This window comes from Colossoma macropomum, unplaced genomic scaffold (genome assembly GCF_904425465.1).
Source record: "Colossoma macropomum unplaced genomic scaffold, Colossoma_macropomum, whole genome shotgun sequence".
Taxonomy (NCBI): Eukaryota; Metazoa; Chordata; class Actinopteri; order Characiformes; family Serrasalmidae; genus Colossoma; species Colossoma macropomum.
This window is the reverse complement of record NW_023494800.1, coordinates 31,180,325-31,193,876: the sequence shown is the minus strand read 5'-3', so window position 1 is coordinate 31,193,876 and position 13,552 is coordinate 31,180,325. Positions and strand designations below refer to the sequence as shown.

Genomic DNA, 13,552 nt, shown 5'->3' with positions numbered 1-13,552 from the left:
TTGTTATTCAAGCACTTGATTGCCAGTCAACTACCCCTCTCCCCTCTCCCCCACCGAACCCACCCACCCTTCACACTGTGGGAGTGTGTCTGCAAGGATGGTGATAATATAAACAGCCGTCTATGAAAAAGCCAATGTACTGTGGTCAGTCATGTGGGCCCTTTTTTTAAGGGGACTTTCAATTTCAGCAGGACTTCGGTGGAGCATCGTTTATGGAGCACCACCCTCATTAGAAACCACTTTATTGGCTGTGTGTGGGTCATTACTCGCTGTAATAGGCAGTTATCGACGTCAGATGCTTGAGACTGCGTGGGTTTCTTAGAGTTCAGTATGAAAATGAAGGCCTTTCAATTCAGGTCTGCTGACTGGGTAAATGGGGGTAAATGGCCGTTTTCAAGTAGCACCGAGGGGCACAAACATGGATAGGTATTTACTTTATTCTTACACCTTATGTAAGAATTCATACAATTTGGGGCTGGTTTCTCAGATAAAGATTGAGGCTGGCTCTTGACACAAGAGCATCATTACTTCTCAGTTCTTTGAGTGAGAGAGATGCATTTTTCCCTCTGAATCTACAGCTATTGAGTTAAGTAGCAAAACCCAGTTTGTTAATGTGGGTCATTTCTTTCCATCAGCAAACTAGTAAATTTATGGAAAAAACAGATGGTTTGTCCTGCTGCCTGCTGCATTGCTTATTGTCATTTTGTATATAGATCATTTTCCCTCCAACTTACGTCTTTGTTGGTTGAGAGTATTTTTCTTAGAATTTTGCAAAAAGCCTCAGTGTAGGTCACATAGAGTTAACGCAGATTTAGTTCAAATAAATACAAACAAAATCTGTTTCGTGCTATAGATTACCACAGGCACTTACGACACATTTCTCTGTACTTGGTAAGGTATGGAAACCTTGTGAGATGAAACTCACTCATAAAAGAAGCCTTTGGAAATTAGCTGAATTCTGTGAACTTTTTGAACTTGTATCCATGGCGATCAGGCAGAGGCCATCTTCAGTCTGGAAAATACTTGCGTGTCTGAGACAGTGAATTAAGATTAAAAGCTTAATTTACAATTACTTTTCACCAGAAGAATTCATGAAATGTTCTACAAAAACATGCCTCTGCATAAACACTCCTAGTGATATTCAGTAAATACCCCATGATTTGTATTACAAGGAGTAAATCCCTCTGTAAAGCCTAGCTGTATGTTATTGGAGTAGCCTGTTAGACTGTTTGCTGAACTGTTCAGCCTGTACCTAGTAAAACCAAACCTTTTACCTTATATGCATTCAATTTGTAACAGCAAACCTTTAGGTTTACTTTAGGTTTACTTCATATGCATGCGATTTGTAACCACAAACATTTACAGTAGTGAGATCATGCTTCTGTGGGTTTCCTTATTTTCTGTGATGCTAATAGAATTCTGAAGAATTTTAGTCAGCTAAACATGGCTTTATTTATGACCTGTGCATACCAAGTTTATCATTCAAATTACATAATTACTAAGGAATTTTTGTTGATCAGTAAGTCTTTTGAATAATTGTGACAGCCTTAATCTATAGTGGCTGTTCTAGATCTTAGTAGCAGTACAGATATGGTGTACTATGAAAATACTCATTGCTTCTATTATAAGTAAGTTTAGAGTCAAAAGGTTTTCATTTCTTTTTCAAGAACAAGGAATCATGTTAAAATTATTGTCTGCTAATAGTACGATACAGATGTGGCAGCTTGACATTAGGTTAAAGGTACTGGGGTATTCCTTTAATTTTCATATTCAGAGTTCCAGTGTCTCAGAATAGAATTTGTTCAGCCTTATATCTTCTTGCCCATAATTTGTCTTCTTTACAGTCTACAGTAATGTGAATTATAAAACAGCAGTGCAAGACATAATTAAATGTTTACTGAAAGGCAATACAGATGGTGCTAGATGTTATTAACTCAAGTTTATAGAAAGCTGCAGTTTCCCCAAATAATTACGCATCAGGAAGTTTTTAAGCTACCAGATACAAGGATTGTGATCAGGTTTATACTTCAAAAAAGGTAAGGGAGATGGAGTGGGTTGGGGGGGTGAAAGAGTGAAGACAGTGTGAGCAGAGGAGGGAGGGAGAGAAAGAGAGAACCTCTCAACGCACATGATATTTGACATGGCGCATGAAAGCAGTATCAGACGCGGGCGTTCTTCAGGCAGGAAGTGTTTTAAAGATTGCCGTGTTGTGATCAAGGCGGCATCAGCGGTGAGCGATAGATCTGAGGATGCAGCCATAGATCACAAAGGTCCAACGCACAAAACAGATGTCCCAGGATATCACCACATACCACAGCACTGCCTGGGGGGAAGACGAGCTTGAATCTTTTCTTTTTTCTTCTCCTTCTCTCATTTTCAATAATTCTTTTTTATTCACATTCACTCGATTTTAATCCTCAGCTAACGGCAGTGAACTGCACATCGGCAGCGTGCGCTATGAAGACACTGGAGCGTACACCTGCATTGCCAAAAACGAAGTGGGAGTGGACGAAGATATCTCCTCTCTCTTCGTAGAAGACTCTGCACGAAAGACATGCAAGTAGTCAGAATGCTTGAGCACTTTTTGAACAAAGTTATTTTTTTATTTACCATTGATTTTTTTTCAAATCCAAACAACAAAAATGGACTCTGCCGAGCCTTCCAGAGATTGCAAAAACATAAAAAAGAAGCCTTTGAAAGCACAGTTTGGAAAGAGAATGCATTAAACTATGTACATCCGTCATGCTCAACATTTCAGTGTTATGTTAGCACCAAGCTAGTGGTGTTCATTTCCCCACACTGGGTTTAATACTACTCATGTGAGCTGTATATAAACACATACGTTTGAAGCTTGCAATAAACATTAAAGTGACATATTATTTACTGTGCTTAATGCAATTTTACAGTGAATCAATCTAAAAAGCCTAACTTTGAATATTATTGGAGTAGCCTGTTATCGTGTTAATATCTACCCTGTTATCCTGTTAATAACAGCTGTTGCCAAGCTGTTCAGCCTGAACCTAATTAAACCAAACTTCATACTTCATATACATGAAATTTATAACAGCAAACAGACAGTTGTATGCAAAAAATGTGGGCATCCCTGATCAAATGACATGTTTTGTTGATTTTGTACACACTTATGCATGTTTTAATGTACAGTCACTGTTTATTCGCTGAATTTAACATATTGGGGGAAAAATAAATCATAAAATGTGGCCTGATGCTTAAACCTGCTTTCACTTACAAAATCAACAAAACATGTATGTAGCACGGCATGTGCTACCCCGGGCTCAAGGAGGACGCTGGAGGCAGGGTTCAGTGTTGCAGCAGCCATATTTCTTTTATTCACACCACAAAATAAACACAACTCAAAACAACCCAAACTATGCTGGCCACTTTTCAGTGGCTTAAGCAGGCTAGACTTTTCAGTCTCTCACACTCAAGCTTTTCAGCTCTTCCCTCTTTGTTGCTCTTGTGGCTGCTGCTCGTCCCTCTCTCTCTCGCTCTGTTCCCTCTCAGCTCTTTAAAAGGCGCTCACCCGAGCCGAGAGGGAACGAGAGCTCGCCGCTCCGCCTCCTCGTCACCGCCCCCAGCTTGCAGCTCAGCCGCCCGGGTCGAAGGTGAGGTGTAGTGGAGCAGCCTCGCTGCGTAACAGGGGCGGGGCCCAGGCGGCGGAGCTCGGGACTCACTCCTTGCCCTGGTGCCTCTCGTTGCCGGCACCGTCGTCGTCTTCCTCCTCCTCCCGCCGTCACTCGCATCATTCGGGTTACTCGGAGGAGGTCGGGCTTTGCGCTCCGCCCCCTCCCCACTCGCGGCTCTCTCCCTGCCATCCTGGCCGAGGTTCATCGCCGCTGGGTGTTCGGGCCCCGCCTTCCTGCCGGCTCTGGCGGCCGTCATCGTCAGGGCCTGGGGGGGCGGGCGCATGCCACAATGTAATTCAAACAAGGGTGCTTTGCATACAACTGTATGTGCAATTGTGTGATCCTGCTGGTGTGGGTTTCCTCTTTCTGTGAGGCTAATAAAAATCAATTTGTGTGCTAATTGCACCTCTTTTGAAAACTTTTAAGTCTGTGTAACACATTTCATCATTCAAATTGTTAACTGATCACTGAGCCAATCCATCATGAACATACATTTTCATTGATAAATTTTTCTTTAATCAAATTTAATTAAATAAGATTATGACAAACTTTATCAATAGTGTTGCCCCAGATCAAAGTAGTACCCTACAAGGTGTTTAGCTTTTCACTGTTAAGAAGGCTTTGAGAGTCAGTATTCAGATGAGAGAACAGTGTGCAGTACATATTTCAAAGCCTCATTTGATTGGTCCAGTTAATGATATATACATAAAGCCTTGTTGCTTAATTCATTCCAGCACAGAAGGTTCCTTGAAACGTGCCAAATGCTTCTGGGACAAATGCTTAATGTCTTCCTGGCAAAGGGAGTAGCGTAAGACGTATGACAAGTCAGATAGTTTATGGGACCACTCAACCTAAGGCAGCTAATTGGAAAAAAGGAAGAAGTTTACCAAAAGTAGAAGCTGAAACTCTTTTGCATATTTAGATTTATAACTTTTGACAATCATTGATGGGCATGGCCCACATGAATTACCGTGGCCGTGCTATTTATAGACGGAGCTGGTCAGTAAAAGTGTGGGGGTTCAATTTCCATATTCCCTTAGGCGTGCTGCCTTTCTAATCACTGTGATGTCTTTCATACTGCTCTCAGTGTTTTGCTATCAAGAAATATTTATGAAGTAATTTCAGTGATGTCTTATAATATCAACAGACTTGAGTGATGCACCAAAAAAAGATTGTATTTCTTTCCTTTAGCATGCTCACTCATTTAAGGGAACATACTGAGAGAATAAAATAAGGATAAAATAGACTGGATCAGCAATTCATATCATATTGGAGAATGGGAACACTGAGACTATTCATGAAAAGTTCATAAAAGTATTTTGATGGCAACTCACAAAGTGCTAAAATTTGCTGTATGGCTAACCAGCAAGATAATTAATAGTTTAGGCAGGTAGTAAAAGCAATTTTGATTGCTTGTAAAAACATAAAAATCTGAATGCAGTTGTTATATAGGACCAGGCTGAAAAGACATTTTCAAGGCTGTTCTTCTTTATAACCATCTTTCGTTCTGACCCACTAATAAAACTTGAGCACATGAAAGCTCTGTAATACATATCCCATAAATCGCCATGCTGGGATTTTCTGCTATACTGCTTTAACTCTCACTAATGGCACATGTGGTCAAAAAGAGAAAAAAGGGGGACTGCATGTGGGGTACAGCTGTGGTTATTGCAAAGGTATATCTCAGTGGGAATTATAAAGTCCTGTAATTTCATTCTAAAAAAGCATTTATCGTTGTTTTTTCTTTCCTTACCTTTTCTGGCACTCGGACACTGCAGTGGCGAACATTCTGTGGCGGGAAGAAGGTAGCGTAATCACTATGTATTTTTTAATTCTAATATGTGGCTCATTGTTCATCAAGCTCTGTCAGTGTATATTTGGTTGATTCCGTAAATGGGGTAACACTTGTGTCCTGTTGAAATTACATTTACAAATATGTATGTAAAAACAGTTCAAACATAGGTAACGTCTTTTACAACAACCTATGTGCATGTTTCAGATAACTTCATTCATTAAACTTACTTGCAGCACCACGAAATTTACACTTCACCTTAAAATATATCCATTAAAATGCACCTGAAATCCTTTTTTCATGAGTCATTCATTATGACAGTGTACATTTTAGATGTGTCCCGCAACATTCATTTAACACTGTAACCTGAACACGTTCACCCCTATGAAATAACTGATCACAAATTCAACAGGACTTTGCATTATCCAGATGAAGAACAGAATATTTATGTTGACTGGTGAGGTCTCTTTGAAAGAACAACGCTGTTACCTAAATTATAAATTAAAATATTTGCTAACTCTATACTAAAAAACTCAACTTGGCAACTGTTACATTCACCTTTGTTATTCCCTTTTAGCTATTGTGGGCAAAGAAACCTTGTAAAAAAAAAAAAAAAGAGAGTTAATTTCTGAGATGGATTTCCGCACCATTTGAATGCTTAAATGTATGTTTTCTTAGATTCAGTATTAAAAAAGGATAAAAAATGAAGTTTAACTTCTAACACTTACAGGGGCTAAAGGTGCAATCATGGAATCACCCATTTAAAAGTGGAGTCATTGGTTTTGGCAGAAGTTAGCCAAAGCTAGCAGTTTTCAGCCCCTCCTGCCTAAAACGCATATAAACATACTACCTAGACTAGAACCCCTTAATGCTGGTTGTTATCAATTGTCATAAATACAATTTTAACATGAGCGGACATTGATACAGCTTAGTAGCTCACTAGCTATTATTAAGCTGTTCACTTTAATAGCTAACGCAACATTTTCTATTTACTGTAATAGTATACTATTAACTATTTGCAGTTTCCCTCCCGGATCAGTAAAGTTCTATCTAACTAGCTGTTTATCTAACTATCTAGCTAGCTAACCAATGATAACCTTAATGAGTCTATCAGATCCCAGAGCTAATTTTATTATCTTCTGATATGTTTTCTGAAATGAATGCTAGCTATAGAGCAAAGTTAGCATCACACTTCATGTATTTCCATGTATTTTAACTCTTAGCTTGAGCGTCTGGAGTGCCGGGTCTTATGAGAACTCTGTGCCAGATATAAGGCTAGGCTGCAGTTTCCTCACATATGTTTGACACGCAAATAGACACACCTTCTTTTCGAGTGTTACTCCATCCTACTTTACAGACCTCTCACCACAGGTTGGATCACAGATCATTCACATGTTCTCAACCTCTTAGAAATATTTTTCATAAAGAACTTATTAATGTATTCAGTATCTGTGGAAGCCCTTGCCCTCTTTTATAATTTAACAAAATTCAAGATTTTAGAATCTTAGAATGTGCAGTGCATCTCATAGCTTTATTCTTTTCACCATAGACCTACTTAATTTATAGTACTGTCTGTGAATATATTAAGTGAATATATTTTACATCACAGTGCAATTATAAACTTTAAGCTAGCATTGCAATTCAATTTGAAGAAATGTTGTGATGGGGTTCCTGAGTAAAGCAACGCTCACATTATGACAGTCGCATCATGTGATGACTAAATCAGCTAAAAAAATGATTGTGCTAATTTGTTTAAATCAGTACAATAAAAGAGAATCTCAAACTCATGGTTCTAATTTGTGTGGCTAGTAGCTACCAACAGCTTTGGACTGCCAAGTCAGTTTTTCAACACAGCTTTCATTCCGCAGTTCATTTGAAACAAAGAGTGAATTGTGATCAAGGTGTGGTGAAATACTCCAACATAGATTTCTGACTGTCACACTGTAGCTGTCAGCATCAGCACCACCAATAACATACGCAGCCTATCTGAGAACTTATCTTTTACACCTTCTTTTTCGACAGCATGACAACTCTGCTGTCAGAGTAAGCATTACTCTGCTAGCGTGCACCTGCTAATTAGCAGCTGTTGTTTGCCGTCAGGTGACAGACCTGCAACTGCACTCGTTGGAGCCAATTTCAGATCCATTATTCACAAGAGATTTTAATAGGCTGCCTATCTGTGTGACAACTACACTTTTTCACTGTTTTCCTCTCTGAAGGGTCCAAAATGTCTGTTTTGTAGCAAATATCTACTTGTGAATGTAGCATTAGTTAAAGCCTGTCGATAAGTCATTGCTGATTTGGAAATATACCTACATTTTTGTTTTCGTTCCAGGGCTGAGCGTGGGAAATATGTTCTATGTTTTTTCGGACGAAGGGATCACGATACTACAGCCTGGTGACTGTGAGATTCGTCGACACATCAAGCGGAGTGAGAGGATTGTGGCCAGCTATGTGAGTAGAAATATGAGAAATTAACATCTAGTTGGAAAAAGTTGGAAAATGTGTTTGTTTGGCTTTAAAATAGGCAAATTAATAATTAATAGTTGATAGAAAAGCCTGACGTCTACCCGGAAATTCGAAAAACTGTCACGTGACACCACTGGTGTCCTACAGTGAGGATGCAGCCTTGGATATTGATATCGCCAGTGCCAGTTCCTCAGATTCTCTTGAAGACGATAAATCATCAGGGAATGCTGGGGTGACAGTCAATCCTAAGAATACAGAACAGCCCTTTAGGTTTGAGCCTGAGATAGACGAAGCTGCATCAGAGAACCATGCAGAACAGCCTGATAATTATTATTATTAAAGAGTCTATTAAAGAGTCTATTAAAGAATTTCATCACTGACACCTCATACATTTATTATTTTGAGATGAAGAGCCAGTACACATCCTGCTGAAGCCCCTGATTTACTGAAATGCTGTCCACCATGTTATACTTGTGACATATGACAAATTCTGAAGTTTTTGTGTAACAGAGAGTAGGACAAAACAACAGTCTTTGAGTCTTATTTCTAGAGTTTAATTTTGTGGACTTTTTTTTTACTATTGATAATCACAGGTTAGTCATAAAAAAAAAACAGGTGATTTTTTTTCTTCTTTAATTATTTGCAAAAAAATGGTAACAGTTTTTTGAAGGCTACCCACATAGACACTTCCTAACACATGCATAAGCATTGAATATTATTTTTTAATGTAGTACTTGAACATTTATAAGTAGCTTATGCCATTACTTGTAAGATAACATGTTTTATGATGTTTTATGAAGTAAATAACATTGCATTGACATAAGAGGCCTTAAACCTAAGTGCACTGTTGTGATGCCACATTATTACACATATAATGTGTGATATCTTATTTACATTAATATACATATGCATATTTCTGTACAAAAATCCTGTACTTGTGTAAAGTAGAAAACCCCAGGTAAATATTACTTGAGTAAAAGTAGTGGACAAAAGTACAAAATTACTTGCTTTAAAATGTAGTATCAAAAGTAAAAGTATTTTGAGTTGTTTTAGGTATTATGTTACATTATGTTCATGAATAAGACCTAATTAAAGAGACATTGTGCTTTTTGTGCTTTAACTCAAGTAGAAATATATAAAAGTGATGTATTGTGTTCTGAACCAGGCCTCTGCCTTATGAGTTCTATTACCTGAAAAGGATGCTTTGTAACAGTGTTAGAAACAGTGACTTAAAAGTTAAGTAAGTTGAAATGTCAGTTGATCTGCATGTATCAGTGAGGCTCAGAAATGAGACTTTGAGAACTATACTGTACAGTCAACTTGTCCTGACTGACTTCCTTTGCCTTTGAACATTATAACGCAAAACGGGTTGTAATTTACATTCTAGACTCTAAACTTTGTTAATATCAGATGACATCAAGGTGACTTTAACACCACATTCTTTATCTCAAAAGTTAAAATCCATTTTATGCTGTTTTCCTAGTGGCATACAGTAGATGTTGTCCAGTATACATGTTGGCCTTTCCAGTTCCAGATCCTCTACAGAGAACATACTTTGGCACAGTTACTGTTTATTTGCTAAATTTAACATTTCAGAAAAAAAGAAAACACAAAATGCTGCCTTTGCAAAAGGTTATGGCACATTTATATTTTTTACCATTATGTTAAACTGAGGAAATACATAGAAATTCCACACTGAAATTTGCAGAAAAATATCGTATTTAGGTGTGTTCTCTGTAGTGGACGTGTTAACTTATTTTCACTTACAAAATCAATTTAAATGTACTTGACTGAGCAATAACTGAATAACAGTGCATAGATGGCCTTTGGTATTTTTTATTTTTCATAAAAAATTATGTAAAAGCACTATTTGTCAGGCTCTGTTTAGGTCAACAGGAATATTTACAATAAGCATTAAAAGCATGCAAATTGGCAAATATTTGTCACTGAGTCATTGAGAGCATAAATCTTAATTGTAACACATTTTAATTTTTGGTAGATTTTAATTAGTTATTTTTTACGGTACATTTTAAATTGAGTAATCAGGTTTAGTAAATTAATCAAACTCACTTTCTGATCCTGTTTACAAGATGGTTATTATTGTATTTTATTTTTGTTTTTAGGAAGAAATGTGTCCCAAAAGCGAGGGTATTTCACCTCAGCACTGTGTGTGGGCCTCAGCGGTCAGTGTGAGGGACAAATACATCTATGTCTCCCAGCCTCTTCAGAAGCGACTGTTGGTCATCGATACTCAGGCGCAGAAAGTGGTGCAGGTAAGCACTAATTCTCCTCAACTGTGAACACAACACTACTCTCAGACCTCTGACTGTTAATAATGAACCTGCTTTGTTGTAATATCAAATTCTGTGGACCTAAGAATTGTGTATAGAGAAAGATAGAATTTAATTTGTATACTTTGTACACATTGTTAACTTTTGTTTGCTGTTTTCTCTTTTACTGTTCTTTCACTCCAGTTTTGTGAAGAACACCTGTGTTTGTTTAATTCATAGCTTTGCTTAACTTCAAATATGTGTATAATAGGAAGTTATTACAGAATTACAAAACTACCCAAACATACCTCAGCTGCCTTACAAATTTTTTCTCATGTGCAACTAAAATGGCAAAAGGAGAAATTTCCGAGGAGATTAGATAATCTAGGTAATCTACTTGCATAAGTAACAGAAAAACAAGTGAAAGGTTGGAGTTCAAATTATTGATATACAGAAAAAAAAGACCTGGTAGACCACCAGAACTGCCACCATCAGATAAACAGTGAGACTAAGAGATCCACTCTTACTTCAAATCTGATTAAATTCACTGGTGTTTCTGTCCATCTTTTCACTGTACAAAGGAAACTCAACACTATGAGTCTGAAAGGATGTGTAGCTGTCAAGAAGCTGTTAAAGAGAAAAGGGAATAAGATAAAAAAAAAAAAGAGAACATTTGGACTAGAACACGGAAGCAAGTGTAAAGTTCTATAGACAGATTAGTCTGCCTTTGTAATTGGGATCAAATGTACCATGAGAAGCAGAAAATGCAACCATCTTCTGAGGAAGTGTGGAAGGATTTCTGCAGATTTTTTTGAAACACTGACAGTTGTTGAGGCTTCTGTGTGATTTTCTGTGAAATATATGTTATGTGATCCTGATAGATTAATAACTTGTACTTATTGGCCATTTTGACTGGAAATGAAATAAATAAAAGCTGATCTCTAACTTTTGCAGTGCTATAAACTGATATATATTTGTAGTGGTGCTTTATTGTTGTCTGACTAGGTGCATATTTTTAATCAGGTGTGTAAGGCAAAGAATCTGGTAAGATTGCGACAGAGAGCGATGCTATGAGAGAGTCTGAAAAATTGCAGTGTCGAGAGACCCAGCAGCAGAGGCTGGGTGAGATGGATGGAGGTGGAGGGCAGGAGTGAAAGACTGCAGCTATGCTCGAAGACAGAGGGAGAGAAGGTGACAGATTTAAGAGTAGGACAGAGAGGTTTTCCAACAAGCAGGAGAGATACTGCTGAGATACTGTGTGTGATGCGCACACAACAACTCGCTGTGCGTGTGTATGTGTGTGTGTGTGATGGGGTTGCAGGTTAATGCATGCCTCCGGGTCTCAACAGGCCCCTCGGCTCTAGCACTCAGAATAACTATTTTAGGCTGGATACTCCCACCAGCTAGCAAATAACACCTGCACTGCACTGCAATCATGTCTGAACAATCATCTGACAAATGATTTTACTCCCACTGCAATCCCCCCATGATGGGTGTTCTCCTCCATAACTTAGGATAACAGAAGCGCCATTCATTATACAAGTCTATAATTCAGTGCTGTCTTCCGTTTTTATTGAAAATGATCATTTTCTTCTAACACTAATACATAATTAACATTTTAACTGATGTTTCTAATGTGATGCAGACATATGTGACATATCTGTCCATGCTACAAATGAATTAAAGAAGGTGTTTACATGGATTAGTCTTTTCTAAATTTAAATTAATTAGAGACTACTGATACAGTTGTATGCAAAAGTTCAAACACCTCTGGTCAAAGTACATGTTTAATTGATTTTCAAAGTGAAAATAAGCTGATACATCCAATTCAGTGAACCTGAATATGGCATTTTTCTGCAAATTTAAGGACATTTTCAATATATTTGCTGAATTTTAACATATCGGAAAAAAATAAAACATGAAATATGACAGCTTTTGTGCAGGACACATTTTATGTTATTTATTTATTTTTTCTAATATGTTAAATTCAGCAAATAAACAGCAATCGTGCATTAAAGTGTGCAGAAAACATGTTTTCTGTTGAGGATGTGTTAACTTGTCATTTGACCAGTGGCACCCAAACTTTTGCATATGACTATAAATTAACAATAGACAACAGTAAAGAGCAGAATTTGATGTGATACACACATCTGTCGTGTTCATAATTACTGTTATTCTATTCAGTAATAACTTATACAGTGTAGATTGCAATATTAAAGCTAGACACCAGTATTTAAGATGTTTTATTCAATATTTCAAATGGGACATCAACAAGTTAGTAAATGATAAATAATACACTGTACTTATGTATTTATAGTAATTTATTGGTAAGTGACCTGCCTATGTGTGTTAATCACATAAAACAAAGAGAAAGAGCAAGTAATATAAAACGTACAATATATTATCAAGCATCACATAAGGAACACAAGCATATATGTGTATCTATATATAGCTTAAATAGAACAATATCAGTTTATTTATCTGCAGCACAGAATGCACAAAGACAAAACATGCTGTAGCACAAGAATGTAGATTTAATGGCACACTGCACAGAATGCATGACAAAATAGATATTACATCTAACGTTTAATTATAGCTTAACTGCCCTACTGTTAAGTTATAATGTTTAACTACTGGCAAACAAGGACGGATTCTGGACCCAGATTCTGATTTGAGTCTGAACCCAGGTTTCTAGGTCAAAAGTTGCTTTGTGACAATATTAATATTCGTTTTTGTTTGTTCCATTAAAAATTGAATACAGTATAGCTTGAAATGTTACACATAAATGTATAAATCTAATCTACTATAACATAATTGAAGTGCGTTTCAAAATTCCAAATGTTTGCACAATAGTGTACACACACACACACACATATATATATATATATATAAAACCCCATTTACAAAAAAAGTTGGGAAGCTGTGCAAATGAAAATGTAAATGTTGTATGTCATGTAAAGTGTGTAATGTACATAAAACAGAATGTAATGATGTGCAAATCATTTAAACCCTATATTTAATTGAAAAAAATGTACAAAAACATGTTTTAAAAAAATGCACAAAATTCAATGTTTTGAATTTAATGCCAGCAATTTAAAAAAAAGTTGAGAAAGAGACAACAAAGGACTGGTAAAGTTGTGTAATGCTAAAAGAAAACACCTGGTGGATCAAACACTATATGGACAAATGTATTGGGACCTAGCTTTAATCATTCGGTTCTGTTCAGGTGTTTAGTAAGTAAGTAAGTAAGTAAGTAAAGTTTATTTATATAGCGATTTTTACAACAGGTGTTGTCACAAAGCAGCTTTACAAGGAAATGAGCATTACAAAAAGAAATCCGGGTCCAAGCCCCCATGAGCGTCGCCAGTGGCGATAGT

The 13,552-nt window shown here is 37.1% G+C and overlaps 1 protein-coding gene across 1 annotated transcript in view; it reads left to right on the top strand.

The window, feature by feature from the left end:
* The window catches only part of fstl4 (follistatin-like 4), a 224,068-nt gene that overhangs the window by 199,717 nt on the left and 10,799 nt on the right, over nucleotides 1-13,552 (top strand). The window contains exons 9-12 of the mRNA XM_036589017.1: nucleotides 2,422-2,556; nucleotides 5,423-5,449; nucleotides 7,772-7,890; nucleotides 10,029-10,178. Of these exons, the coding sequence (XP_036444910.1) occupies nucleotides 2,422-2,556; nucleotides 5,423-5,449; nucleotides 7,772-7,890; nucleotides 10,029-10,178 (431 nt within the window). The remainder of the gene's footprint in view (nucleotides 1-2,421; nucleotides 2,557-5,422; nucleotides 5,450-7,771; nucleotides 7,891-10,028; nucleotides 10,179-13,552) is intronic.